A 15,292-nucleotide genomic window follows, 5' to 3' on the forward strand; every position below is an offset into this window, starting at 1 on the left:
AGAAACAGGAAAGTCATACTGAATGTATCATGCCTGTCCTTGCAGGATGTTGGCTGTCCAGTTTATTGCTATTAGTACTCATGAGATAATATGCAGGCTACTGGATCATCTCTGCTGTTCACGATTCTTTGCAGCCCCAGAAGCAGATGATAGACACCCTTTTCCTATGAGCTCAAAATGGACTCATCATTTGTCATTAAAGCGGCAAAAACAAGTCTTTAAGAGAATGTTCTCTTTCTTTCTTTCTTTCTTTCTTTCTTTCTTTCTTTCTTTCTTTCTTTCTTTCTTTCATTCTTTCTTTCTTTCTTTCTTTCTTTCTTGATTTCTTTCTCTCTTTCTTTCTTTCTTGCTTTCTTTCTCGCTTGCTTGCTTGCTTTTGCTTTCTTTTGCTTTCTCGCTTGCTTTCTTGCTTGTTCTCTCTTCCTCTCTTTCTTTTTTCTCTTCTCTTTCTCTCTTTTTTCTTCTTTTCTTTTCTTTTCTTTTCTTTTCTTTTCTTTTCTTTTCTTTTCTTTTCTTTTCTTTTCTTTTCTTTTCTTTTCTTTTCTTTTTCTTTCTTTTCTTGTTTCTTTTTTTTCTTTTCTTTTTTCTTTTTCTTTTTCATTTTCTTTTCTTCCTTCCTTTTCCTTCCTTTTATTTCTTTCTGAAAGTGTTAAGTATTTCTACCTCCTGTATTTCTTGTTGAGTTTTCCTTCTCTGTCTCTTGTATTCTGCAGACACTGTAGAAGATGAAATGGAAATGGCCACAGTACGACATAGACCTGAAGCCCTTGAACTGCTGGAAGCACAGAGTAAATTCACAAAGAAGGAACTTCAGATCTTATATAGAGGTTTCAAGAATGTAAGCACTTCCTTTTAAAATTCACAATCTGTTTACAGGATATGCCACTGCAATCTCAGCTGTGTAAGAGTGACTAGCAGTGCAACTCATGAGATTCAGTAGCTAAATACTGCATGTCTGATCAGATGAGGAAACAATCACTCTGAAACAATTGGTCTAAAGTCATTAAACTATTTAATGACCAAAAGATGCACACAAAATAGAAAGCATGCAGAAGAGAATAATTATAACTTAGTATAGTAGGACTTTGTTCAAAGACAAATTGAAAGTTTTGTTGGGGTTGTTTGTCTAAGGATGCAATAATGGAAGCATCCTGAAGAATTTGGTCAGTAAGAGGAAAGATTTTGATTTTAGTATTCACAGGAGCTGTCAAAAGAAGTAATTGATTTCAACTGCACTAGATGGCTTTTTTATTTGGTGAACAGCTTACTAGTTCTACAAATCTATAAACTTCTTAGACCTCTTATATCCCCTAGATCCCTTTACTGGGAGTAAGTGGGAATTTTTTTGCTGATAATGTGTGATGTAGTGGCAGGTTCAATGTTTTACTCGGCAGGGATCCCAGCTGAGGACCCCAGTACATCAGTGTAGTCTGACTCCTTTCCAGTGTGTACAGCTGCCCTGTAGTGCTGGACTTGGCTTTGACTTGTGAGGCATGCATGGTTAGTACAGCAAAAAAATAAGACTCAAAAACATGTCAGTAAATAGGACTAAGCTCTGTTCTCTTAAAAAATAGACTTTTTCTCTATTTATTTTACTATCTTTCATGTGATTAAAAAATATGTAGAATATTGCATGCAGTTAACATTGGATAGAAAATATTAAAGAAATATTATATTAAAAAACTAATAATAGTAATTTTTTAATCATCAGTGTTAAATGTTAATCTATAGTGCCAGATGTAAGTATTAAAATTGTGCAGATGCTATGTCTCCTGCTAAGCTGAAGCTGAAGATGAATTTAATTGCATTTATCACCTTGTGATTTAGTTTTTCTTTCACCCTTCTTGGGTGAAAAGGGCCGACTTTTTGTCCATGGCATTTGCTACTCAGATGAAACTGCATAACAAAGTATAATGTTGATAAAAACACAATGATGCTCCATTATGGAATCAGAGAGGGTATCTTCAATAGCTTGTACAAGAAGTGTAAATCTTGCAGAGTTCTTAGCTCTCCTGCATTCTGTAAAGAAAGCAAGACATGCAAAGGGATGTTTTAAACATATATTTTTATGAAAAGCTTACAATGCAAGTGAAACAGAGTCACTTAATGTGTCCTGTCTGTATCATCCTCAGTTCTAGAAAGTATGTAATGTTGGCATGTTAGTGATTAACAGTGATTGCTCTTAAAAGCTTTTCATTTCCTCAGGGTTCCAGAGAACATTCCCCTGCTAATGACAGTATTCTCCAGGCATTGCAAATCATGATCTAATGTCCCTAATTATCTAAGGCAAAAAGGTACAAAGTATAGTGGATAAAATAAGCCTTCTGTCTGTTTCTCCAAGAATAATTATTTTAGAGTCTCAGAAAGGAATAGCCTTGATATTTCTTTGCATAAAATGAAGTATGGAGAAAGAGAATAGGTTCTAAGGAAGTGTTTTAATTGATACCTGTTTTAGCATATTCTGGAAAGAGGAATTCCAGCTCTTCATATGCTTTTCTGTTCCAAGATGTAAGTTCTACTTATATCTGTACAAAGGAATGTTGATGGTAAGACATGGTAATACATCTTTATCCATATGTTTAATTTCTTTATCAGTACATGATAATTCAAGATGTGCATGTGTAACATATCTTTGACTATTTAGAGTTAATAAGCATGAAATTCAATGTTTCTGTGTATAATATCATTGAAAAATTATCAATCATGATCTAAAATGCTGTAAAGCATGCCTAGGGCTAGTGGCTATTATAAAGATAAATCAGTTCAAAGTAGTATTCTTTAGCTCAAGAATTAGATTTCAGAAATGAATGATTTCAAACTTTTGGTTGAGTTAGAGTTTGTTTTATTTTTCATATTAACCATTTCTACTGCAAAATATGGTGCTAGATCACAGTTCTCTAATCACTTCAGAGAACTGGTAGGACAGGTCTACTGCAGCTCTATGTCTATGCTGATTAGTTCACCTTTCCTGTCACATATCTATTTTTTATCAAATACAGCTTGAGTGGCTTTGGTGGGTACTGACCCACAATGGCATTGCAGTGCCTCCCATGATTTGCTCTCAGACTGTCTTGCCCTTACAGTGCTCCATCATCCTCTTCTGCCTGCCACAGGCCACCTGCCTTCTCTCTTTCTGATCCAGCTTAATGCTATCCTGACAATATTTCCATGCCTGTGTGCTTCATGTATCTGCTTCATGTACCAGTATCTCCTGGGTGCCACCCAGCTGGAGACTGACTTTGCTTTTTTGGGCATGAGCCAGCACATGTGTCTATGCGGCGAAGGCAGCAAATGGTACCCTGTTCTACTTTAGGCAAGGCATTTCCAGCAGGTCGAGGCAGCACTGGGAGGCCACACCAGCCCTTCACTTACTCAGCCCCGGTGAGGCCACATCTGAAGTGCTGTGGCCTGTTCTGGGCTCTCCAGTAAAACAAAAATATTGACATACTGGAGAGAGTCCAGCAAAGGGTCACAAACATGTCTAAGGGAGTAGAGCATCTCTCCCCTGAGGAAAGGCTGGGAGAGCTGAGACTGATCAGTCTGGAGAAGAGAAAGCTCAGCAGGGATCTTACCAGCATCTCTAAATATCTGAAGGGAGGGTGTAAAGAAGGTGGAGCCAGGCTCTTTCAGTAGTGCCCAGTGCCAGGACCAGAGGCAATAGGCACAAAGTGAAACACAGGATGTTCCCTCTGTACATCAGAAAACCCTTTTCACTGTGAGGGTGACTGACCACCAGCACAGGTTGCCCATTGGGTTTGTGTCACCTTCCTGCTTGAAGATATCCAAAAGTTATTTCTCTGACATGGCCCTGGCAATCCTGCTTCAGGTAGGCCTGCATACTCAGGAGTGTGGAACCAGATATCTCCAGAGACCCCTTCCAACCCCAGCCATTCTCTGAATCTGTGATATTCTGTTTAATCATTCCACTAAGAAAGGAAACTACTGAAGAGATTTAATGAAACACACAGGTACACATATTTAACATGACACCATCAAAACTTGTGCAGATCCTACCTCTGTGCTTTATGGTTTTCACCTGATATTTGCCTGTTTTAGTCTCTCTTCAATAATTTAAGTATATAAAGCAAGATGAATTAAAGCATGAACTTAAGTTACTGTAGTTCTGCTGATGTTGTGGTCCTGTTAGGTGAAATTAGCAGCATCCTACAGCACATTAGTACTAATTGAAAAGCTTTTGTCTGTAGAATCTCACTCCAGCCTGCTTATTTCCCTGAATCCTGTCGAGTTTTAGGATGTCCGTTCTGAGATAGGGATGAACAGAACTTTTTGCAGCTTACCTCCAGTTTTTTGTTATTTATGACGTCAAATTGCTTACATGTAGTTCTGACTGACTTCAGATGAGAAAGCAGCAAAATACACTTGTATTTATGTAGTGTTGATGATTACCAAGGTTAATTTATTATCATCCATTTGATTTTCCACTGTACACAAATTACATGCAAAATTCAGGCAGAAGGAGCACAGGGTCTCACAGAGCATCTTTGTGTGTACACAAACACCTGAAAACTTTCGAAAGTCTCAGATCACACTGTAGTAGAGCTGATGCTCTGAGTAAGCAAGAGGTAGAGTATAATTGCAGGGAATGCTCAAAGTCTATTGAAATACCTTTGGGACAATGGTTGTTTTGGTAGAACTCAAAGTCAGCATTTAAAATGGAAGAGGGGATACACTAAAGAAAACCTAAGGAAGTGGGATAAGCACCTTCAGATGACCTAACAACTATTATAAGGAAAATTATCATGGGAGAACTGATGTCTATATTAGGTAATTTGGCCATTTTTAAGCTTCTATACTATCCTTGAAAAATGAGCTTAATATAAGTCCTAAGCCCTTCTCAGGCTCAAAAGGTTGTCCCCAGAACTCTGGCTTTACAATATTCCTGTGCTGTTGATGAATTGTTGCTCAGCTGCCATCACAGTGGGACGTTTCCAATTTGTAGTTGGCTTCCTGTCATTCCATTTCTTGTAAATTGAAATTGTGATTGCTGTAGTCATTAACCTTTCAAACCAATGGCTCTGTGGCAGTCCTAGTACAAGTGGTACTTCACAATAAATTGTACAGACTATCAAGCATGGACTCAACATGTGGTCTTTCTTTCTCTTCTGTCCATTGATAGATCTCTCCCAGTTCTAAAAACGTCAATTTTAAAAATACCTAGATAATGCTTTTGCTGCACAAAAGATGCTCCTCTGCTAAATTTAAATGTTAATAATCTTTTCATTTTGGTTGATTATTCTTTAAAAATTTCTGTAGAATCCTGTGTTGGGAAACTGCTAGATTTTTCCAGAAACTGAAAGGATTTTTCATGAACATTTATCTTACCTGGCTGTATATCAGAGAAAAAACATAAATTGAAGTCATACATGCATAAGAATGTCTGTGGACACATACTGGAGCTTTAAATAGGCAGCTCCATACTTTTGACACTTATTGGGAAAATGGCATTTCTAAGACACTTCCCTTTTTCAAATGAGACAAAGAATGATAGTAAGAAAATAAATCTGACAATGTTACAACACAAAGATCTGTTCCCTCATCACACTACCCATCTATGTGCGTAAGTCAAAATATGATAACTTATTCTGAAATTTTCGTATTTCAGTTATGATTTGATGGTGTGTGGCATTTTTAAGTCTCACAGAAAGTTTAATGGAAGCTAGTTTTAGAGGTGATAAAGCTCATTTATTGTTTGTCTAAAGCATTTTAGTTTTGTGTTTGAACATTTTCCCATGTAATTCGAGTTTTAAAAGGCAAAAGGAAAATTATAAATTTTATAAAAGTAATTGAGATTTAGAAAAGCAGAACTGAGTTGGTACACTGCATACAAATAATTTTTACTGTATAAAACATTTTTCTACTGCAATTTTTTGTTCCATAATGAAGGTGAAATTTGAGTATATACCATGCATTTTGCAGGATATGCACTAACTTGTGCAAAAGCTGAAACACCTCAATGTAATTTTGAGTACCAGAGTTAAAGTTTTCAGTATGATTTAACTTTTCTGATGTATTTGTATGCATGATATTCTAGAAACTAAATACAGTTGTTTTTTTCACTGCAATTGGAACTGACTTGGTAAGAAAGAAGGTATGAGAAACGTATCTCAGTGTCCTACACATGGATGGATTTTATCTTTATGGCTATGCTATTTGCACAGCCTCTGATCTATGGCAAATAGAGATGTACAGTTCTGTCTTTCACTTTTGTCTTTCAAATGTATCTTCTAAGATAATCAATGTCTTGATTAGAAATTATTTAGTACAAATTGAAATCTTGTACTGACAAGGGACGTTTGACTATAAAAGAGATTTAAAAATGGGCATCGCAAAGAGTTAAAATACCTCTGTGATGATCCAAAACAGAGATTTTGAAACTCCATTCCATTTTTCTTGCTTTCTTACTTGACCTTTTCCACCTGTTCTAAAGCATGACAGGGGACAATGACAACATAATCCTCTTAGTTTATATCTCTGGAACGTATATTATGAAACAGAGGCTTTCATGCTACAAGAAGTAATATTTTAGCTTGGATCAGCTTTCTCTGAATTGGCAGTGTCACCTGTCTCCCAGAGACAATAGGATGTCTTCAGTTCACTGTGATCCCATTCAATTCTATACTGAACCTGTATGTGAGTATTGCAATGAGTAAATGCAGATTCAAGATTAATACAGACCAGAACAGAGAGGAAAAACCCTAAACTGAACATGAGTGGAAGTGGCACTGGTGCAAGAGTATTTTGCCCCTTACATCAGTCCTCCAAAGCTTGTTCTTGTAAGTGAAGTAGCTTAGAGCTTAAATATGATTTTCACCCTCCCATGTGGAGCCCTAGTACAAGCAAGGAAGAGTTTTCATTTGACCAGCAGTCGGTGCAGTTGCTTTTCCTCGAGATCTGATGACTGTACAAGTCTTAGGGCTTCACAGCATGCAGTCTTAGCCAGAGTAGGTTCTTTCCAGATGCAGAATTTCTGACCAAACAAAAGAGGGCCTAGAAGAAAACTATAGATCAGTTAAAGGTTCCTACCTGGTTTTCTTGGCTAACATAAATCAATACTAAAACCATTTGAGCTACATCCCTCTGTGACTCTGAATATCAAATGGGATCTCTGCTGGGCATCAGTGCATGAGACATTCCCATTGTGCTGAAACCTTTTGCAGAGGTGCTGACCCCTCTGCACAAAGCAGTGCTTGAACATCAGTGTTGTGGACATGAAGAGGCTGTACGAACAAAGAAGTACCAACAACTTGTCTTTTCAGATAGACATAGTGATGGCAGCTGAACAGGTGGTGCCTCATGCATGTAAACCTGCTAAATTTGGGGCATAGAAATGCCAATAAAATAGAAAAAAAAAAAAGTAGTTCTGAATCTTGCTAGAAAATCAGATAGTAGTAATTCAAACTGAAGATAAACATCTCCCATGTTAGAAAACTCCTGTGACTTGTTTGTCTTAATAAACTAAACAATATACAACAGCATAATGAAGTTCAAGCAAGTAAACCTAGAAGCCAGATAATGAATGTAAGCATTATTTACTGCTCAGTTTGTTAAAAGATTTTCACAGTTCCCTCTGTGCAGTCAATAGACAGATTTCTGTAAATCTTCTTTTTCTCTCTAGGGTTTCAGTAGACATGTATAATGCACATAGCTCAAATCTTCCTTTTTTAAATTGAGTTCTTGTTTTCCTGTTGTGCTTGAGATCAATTGTTTTCTCAACTTTAGATGACTGAAGAAAAACTTTAAAATAACCAGCCCTTGCCAATGAAAAATTTTGTTATTATTTTACAAAAGCCCTGGCATTCATTTACTACAGCCTTGGAGGGAACTCTTCCATATTTCAAACAAGGCTATGTGAAAATCTTTTAGCAAACTGAGCAATAAATAATGCCTACATTCATCCTGTATTTCCTTCAAATGTTAGTAAAGAGACTTGAAATATTTCAAAAATGTATCAAGTAAAAATAATTTGGAAGTACATTTTGACAGACCTAGAGTATAGTTTTCAGTTGTCACAAATTTACAGATAGTAATGTGTTCAGCAGCAATACTTGTTTCAATTAGTCTCACAGTTACTGGCAGAGACTGAAATCTTCTTTCTGAAAGTTAGTAATGAACTCAGTCCCTACACTTCTATTCATCTCAGGACTTGCACGGAGATACTTCACATCGTGTTCACTAGGGAAAAAATGTCATCTAGCTTACCAAGGACTGTCTTCATAATAGTGTCTGCTTGCTCATGAATTATCTCTGAAAAAGGTAGATGCCAAGTCTCTAATTAAGAAACATACAAAAAGACTGTGATTTTAAGTACCCAGTATTAATAGCAGCACAGAGCACCAAATGCCTCTAAAGATTGTCTTTGTGAAGAAAAAAAAAGAAAAAAAAAGACAAAAAAAGTCAATATTAAATTCTAGTGGAATTGTATTGCTCTGTGTGCTTGTGAGCCCCTCCTATTTGGAATTGGCAGTACCCTGTCCTGTGCTCTGGTGTGCTCTCCCTGGGGCTCACAAGTGCCAGGTTGACACTTGAAGCGCAGTACAGACCTTCTGCTCTACCAGCCAGATGCTCAGTGTAACTCATCTGCTGGTAGAGCTGTTTTCTACCACATGAGCTTTTATGTGCATCAGTTTGGAATATAAATGTTTATGTACTAGAATACGAGCAGCCAAATGTTGTCTTTGGCTACAGCTCACTGCAGTTATGTTTTTGCAGCATCTGGACTAAGCGGTACAGAGCCCGGTATTTGAGTTATGGGCAATTGTTGGATTTTGGTTTCTGGGTAATCACCAACACTAGAGAAATAATGTTTGGTGCAATGCAGCTCTGATGATGTTGGAAGTTAAAAATTTAGTAAGGAGACGCCTCTTATTCTCCTTTCTCTGTCTGTCCCCTTTTCTTCCTGAGGTGAGATGCATATTAACTGTAACTGTTATAAACATTGTACTTTATAACACACAGCTTAACATAAAAAGGTTCAGTGATAATATTTATCAGTTGAGACAGCAGCATTCAAAAATCCCTCTACCTGGCTTTCTTGCTACCAATTTTCTTACTTTCAAAGAATTTTTATACAAAATGTTGTAATTCTGTATTAAATCTTGTACTAAGTGGTCTCTCTGTTTCCCTGCAATTCTGAAACAGCAAGTGGACATACACATTTTCAGGTGGGGATCCTAAGCCTGCAAAATGAGAGGAGAGGAAATAACCTGCTGGTGAAACTTCACAGTGGTGCAGTTCAACCATTTGGGTCCTATGGACTTGATAGATAAATCTTATTTGTTCTGGACTCAAGGTTCTGTCATGGATCCCAGGAATTTCCAAATTATTTTGGATCTTTATATTTTTTTCTACTTTAAATTTTTGATCAATGTGAACAAAATTAGCAACATGCAGGTTTTGTCAGAAATAAATGAAACAGAAAAAATTCTTTTCTTTCAACAGAATTAATTTCTGTTTACAAATGTCTTTAGATCTACATCTGTGCTAAAAATAAACACTGGTAAATCTTCAAATGAAACAGCAAATCACAAGTGACAAAGTCTCAAGGTCAAGTTTTTCAATGTCAGGGAAGTTTATTACAAGTCTTGGGTCAACCTGCATTTACCTTTGAGTGAAAGTGTCTGACAGAGCTTGTATTCTTTAGATCAGCTGGACATTTGTGCAGTTGCTCTTCCCTCCAATTATGTGAATGATTCTCATATTAGCTTTCAAGTAATGGAATTCATTCAACCCAATGAATTCCGTTGTGAAATATTCTTAAAAGATCTTCGATACGGTGAGTGTCAGAGAAGAAATAGGAGCCAATAACTCAGAAGACAGCATGATTCAGTAAACACAGCATGAAACTAAAAGTCTAAAGACTCCAACCTTTTTTGCTCTCTGGCAGGCTTATTAACTGCCACACACCTTTAAAGGCCTTAACTATCACACTAAAAAGCCTTCTGGGTTGCCTGAGAGCATTATACCAGTGCTTCAGAGCCTGCGTGGGCTCCACATTGACAGCTGCCTAATTTAATGTCTCTGGTCTGACAGCCAAACCTTTCAGAGGGTTCCTGGCTATCGGAGAGATTGCTTCTCAGCCATTGATCAAAGCCTCCTCAAACACGTCCTGGGAACAAAGTGGGAAGTACCAGTGGGGGGGCTGGTGGCTGTGGGAAACTGAACTTTCCCAGGAGCTGGAGATAGCAAAGTTCATCCCTAGAGGAGAGAAAAATGAACACTGAATTCCTTGGTGTTAAAAGTGAAATGTGTGTTCTGTGGGCAGTGTATTTGAGGGAGATGCTTTACCCTTCATTGGTCAAGCTCTGTATCTGTCAAATAGAGATCTCAGTAAACTCCTGCCTGAAAAAACACTGATCTAGAAAGCATTTTATGTGCACTTTATGTATTTCTAACAATTATTTACTCACTCCATTTGTGCATCTCTGACACTGTGACCAGCTTCACAGTAGCCTCACAAAAAAGAAGAACAACTTTTGAAAGTGAACTCTCAGTGGCTGAATATAGCAGTGTTTGTATCTGACATACTATCTTTGAGCAATTACAAGTATCAGAACAACACCATGATTATGATTTTGCTCGTGACTTAAAATGTCAGCATTAAGCACTGAATTTTGATGCACAGGCTACCAAGTCAATAGTCTACTTCACTGAAAAAGAGGCATAGTACCACCTCCTGTAATAGAGCCTAAGTTATAACAGCCTTTATTTCTTATTCTGTTCTCAAAAATCTGCGGTTATGGAACAAAGGCAAAGTTTATATGCCATAAACTTAGCAGACTATGCAAGAAGTTTTTATGTCCTGCAATTTCAGCCTCAATGTACCTCCATAAGGAATGATACAACTATGAGAAATGAAATCTCTTTTTTAGGCCTGAACTGATTCATAGATGACTCTTTTTTATATGTATCTGATTCTCCAGTTATCTCTTTTTATTCTTCTTGTTACCTGTTTTAACTGGGAAATGCCTTCTCCTTTTTTATTTTTCTATGCTGTTCATGTTTTCATGAAAATATGCCAGCAAAAATCAAGCACCATTTATATTGGTTTATTTAAGTATTCAGTTCCAATGATTTGACTTATGATACAAATTTGAGATATGCTGCCAAAAGCAATGTGACAAGTATCCACATATGAGAAAAGGAAAGTTTCAGAACAGTCTAAAGGAGATTTATATGTTTATTTCAATTTTTTGCTGTGCTAAAAGATTTATCAGTTCATATTCCTTGCTAAACTTCAAATTCCATTCTGATGCTTTTCTCATGTCTTTTACTGAGTTATAGGAATAATATCTCTTTTGTAAGCAGTAATGGTACATCCTCCCCTATCTTACGGAACTGTTCACTCCTCCTTCTCAAAAGGATTTAGATGTATGGCCGCAAAGCCCTCTCTGGCCCTTCCATGATCACCATGAACAGGAGAGCTCTTATGGCTAAGTATTTTCTCCTTATCATGGACCTGCACTCTGGGGAGCCCTTTGGGCGACAGAATAAAATAAAAATGTCAGTCCTGGTGGACTGGGCAAGCACAGATGTGACAGTGAGGTTTTCATACACGGGGGGGACCTTGTGTCAGACATTGAGTGCCAGAGATCCTCCAGGATGAGGCATATTGACCTCACTGTGTGGGCAGGGAAGAAGCATTTCTTCCCACAGACCACATCTCTCTCTCACCCACAGCAGCCTCATACACATCACTGCCTCAATTGTGTCTGATTTTCCCCACTGTACTTGGTGAATCAGCTCCAACTTATGCTAATGTCAGGATCAGTTTTATAAATATTTATGCAGGTAAGCACATTTGTTCTTCTGTTTGCACTGCTGGGGCCCTTCTCCTGAGATAAAATGTTGTTAGTAGTGGGGAAAGCAAAAACCTTTGTTAAAGGGTAAATGTATTACCATATAAAATATAAATAATGAGCACAGTGTTTGATTTTCAGTTCTAAACCAGTCTCCATTGAATTTTGTTCTTTGCCATTTCTGAAAACTGGCAGGAGGCTGTAGGCAGTGAAATTCCTTGGTCTTTTCATTGTATTTAGCACTAACCAAATATTGACCTGTCAGCCTTTACCATTGCACATCTTTGAAAGAAACAAAGAACAACCACTCTGAAAAGTACTGCTGTAGCATGACTTAGGACACACTTTCAGCCTGACTGTCTTTCATTCAGACATCCGTCTCAGGAACACAAAACTTAGTGTTCTTACTTCATTTTTAAAATAAAAAATTTGGTTTGAGGTCAGTACTTAGAATCAACACCAGTTGATTGATGAGCACAAAAAAAAAAAAATCATATCAGCATTTGAGACAGGATATAGAATATTTTTTCACCCCCAACATGCTGAGTCTGCTTCATAAATACCTTGTTCTAAATTCAGGCTTTTCTATTTTCAGATAAGGCTATGTAAAGATGGCACAAGTCCACTAACATTTAGCAGAAGGTTGTTGGTACAACTTCTTCCTCAGTGAATCTCCCACTCTTCAAGGATGCAATGAGCTTTTAGAATAAACAAAAGCACCATCTCCCTCATGTAAGAAAAGCAAAATAAATGCCTCCATGGTTTTAGAGTAGGGAATTGACCTACCTTAAAATATAGCTTTTAGGGACTGGTAATGTTCCCCATGCTGCAAGAGAACTGTTCTTGCTGCACAAGAGAATCTCTTGAGTGGGTCTAATGGAGTACACCCAAGGGACCAGCACTTGCTAATATGGAGCTATTCCTCCTCCTCTCACCTAGGATTTCAGCTGATCTGAAGGGGCTTGATCAAAAGAACTCACGTGGGAATGTGTGAAAGGCAAGTCACCAAAGCAGTGCTCACCTAAACACAGCTTTTCCCAAGTGGATGAGCACCTTTTGTTTGCCAAAGTGTTTACAACAAGCTGCACTGCTGAAGTATAGCTTCTGCTTGCATTTAGTTTAATTATATTTCCTGCCTATTTGTCAAGTCAGGATTGTAAATGCCCTCCTGCAGTGACAAGTAAGGACAGAAGCAGTAAGCACCATGTAGATGCCGGGGACTCATCCATGAAGTTCGGTGTATCGAGCTTTTGGGAGAGCTTTTAATTTCAAATCTTTAGTCGTGTTGTTTACTGTTGTTTTACTGCCAGTGCTAATAATAAGAAACTAAAAATTTCACTAGCACTAGTTAGTGGGCATTGCTAAACAAAGAATGGCACTGATTAAAAGCATTTGCTGGCACCTTGCCTGCTGAGTTGTGGAAGCGGCCAAAGTGTTGATTGTTATTTACTGTGTGAAGCTGCACATGCTGGATGTGAGCCAGTTCCTTTATTTCTGCTTGTTTTCCTCTGAAACTGCCATAGCAAGTAGGGGGTGGGAAGAGGCTTTTGTTCATTTGAGTATCCTCCAGTGGAAGACTTAAAATGTAGTACATCTTTGCTGTGCCATAGGGAAATATTATTGTAACTCTTCTACAGGTGGCTAAGTAAAAGCAAGAAGTTCTGTGTTTTACCTGATGAGACAAAGCTTGGAAGGAGTTTTTACACATATTTCACCAATGGATGTCAATGGAGACTGATGCTGTCAAATAAAGACTGCCACAACGTTCCTAGAAATGTAGACTGTTGTCACTGAGCTATAAAATGAGTTTACAGCTCCTGTGACAGACATGAAAATGCAACAACCTGAGGTGTTCCCCCTGTGAGTCTTTAGCTGAAGTAATCTTACTGTACTTTAAGTCAGAGAGGAAAGATTGAAAGGAAAGTTGTCCCTTTACTCCCAGTAATTAGGGCACTCTGTTTGGGTCTCCTTTATTTTGAGTCTTATAAAACAGCTTAAGCTTTACACTGGTAACCAAATAGGCAAATTCATAGGAAGACTTAAGAGTAGGGACAGAAGATTTTCTGAGGTAACCATCCCTAACCATTTCTGAAAAAGCACCATCCTTTTGTATTACTCTGTATGTCTTTCACCCCATACAGCTTCTATAAAGACTGGAGAAAATTTTTCTTTCCCACCATCACTATTAGCTCTCTGGGCTCACAACTATATTCAAGAATGCAAGACTAGAGTATGTTCTTTAGTGTTCTTATCTATAAGGACTGATTCTGCAGTAAATGAAAACAATAGCAGACTGTCTTAGGGAAGTATTTTTTGGCCCTCTTGAAGTAAATAAACCTGATCCGAGATATAATTTTGTTTATGCATATTTCATTGTTCTTCACTTTTTTTGTTACATCTTTCTATATGATGGCATATATAACCATATGAAGTTATTTCTAAAAATGAACACCAAATTTTTTTTCAATAAAGAATAGGTGCTCTGAAAGTGATTTTTTTAAAGCCCACTCCTGAGAAAACTAACACGAGAAACCAAATAAAAAGCCAAGAAAACTAAGAACTAGTTCAATTTCAATAGACAGGAGGTTAAATTAATAGCTGTCCCTTTCCTGATAACACAAAATATAGAAGTGAAAATTGAAGTTAAAAACACCAGTGGTTTTCAATATAACTGAGTTGAACATAGGTTATTTATTAGAGAAAATGAGTGAAAATCTATCACACTAGAAATAGGTTGTTATAAACAAATTCATGTGTATAATATATATTGTTACACATAGTGAGGAAAATATTTCACAGATGAAAAGCATATTAATACTGGCCTTGGAGTTAAATTTTTCATAAAAACTAATTTCCAGTAGTGTAATAAATAAAAATTAAAAACCCTACACCACCTTGTATTCTGTGCTTTTACAATTTCTCCTCTCTGAGTATCTTCACGTGTCTTACACACGTGAATATACTGGGACACTCAACTCTCCTACAAAGTAGGAAAGGCTTTGAGCCTGTTTGGCGGCCAGTACTGTTGACTGGGCACCCGGTGCACACATATTCAAAATTTTCCTTTACCCATCTCTTCTACAGCAGCCTCTGCTCTTCTTCTTTTCTCTGCATGTTTCTTGATAATGAACCAGCAGCTCCTTCAACAGCCTTGCAGAAGAAAGGTCTGGACTTGTTCCATTATAGCACATGCCTGGGCAGACCCCAAAATGATAGGCATAAAGATAGAATAAAACAAATTGTCATCCTTTGTGAGTAGTTTGAGATGCTGTCCTGCCAATCATCCTCCCAGCCCTTTGACAAACTGGCTTTTACAGTAGGCAAACAGCAAAGCTCAAGGAGAACACAGAGTTGGGTGAATAATATAATTGCTTGATCAAAAGAGCCAAAGCTGGCATCTCTTCTGTAGTCACTGCAATTATCTCATACGTGCACTGGTTTCCTAAAAACTTTCTCAAAGCTCCCATTTGATGTGC

The 15,292-nt window shown here is 37.5% G+C and overlaps 1 protein-coding gene across 12 annotated transcripts in view; it reads left to right on the top strand.

Annotated features, from left to right (window-relative positions):
• KCNIP4 (potassium voltage-gated channel interacting protein 4) overlaps nt 1-15,292 on the top strand; it is a 400,171-nt gene that overhangs the window by 354,665 nt on the left and 30,214 nt on the right. For all 12 annotated transcript variants that reach the window (XM_039550706.1, XM_039550710.1, XM_039550708.1 and 9 more), the window contains one exon: nt 714-838. In XM_039550706.1, the coding sequence (XP_039406640.1) occupies nt 714-838 (125 nt within the window). The remainder of the gene's footprint in view (nt 1-713; nt 839-15,292) is intronic.

The sequence above is a fragment of the Corvus cornix genome, chromosome 4 (genome assembly GCF_000738735.6).
Source record: "Corvus cornix cornix isolate S_Up_H32 chromosome 4, ASM73873v5, whole genome shotgun sequence".
NCBI lineage: Eukaryota > Metazoa > Chordata > Aves > Passeriformes > Corvidae > Corvus > Corvus cornix.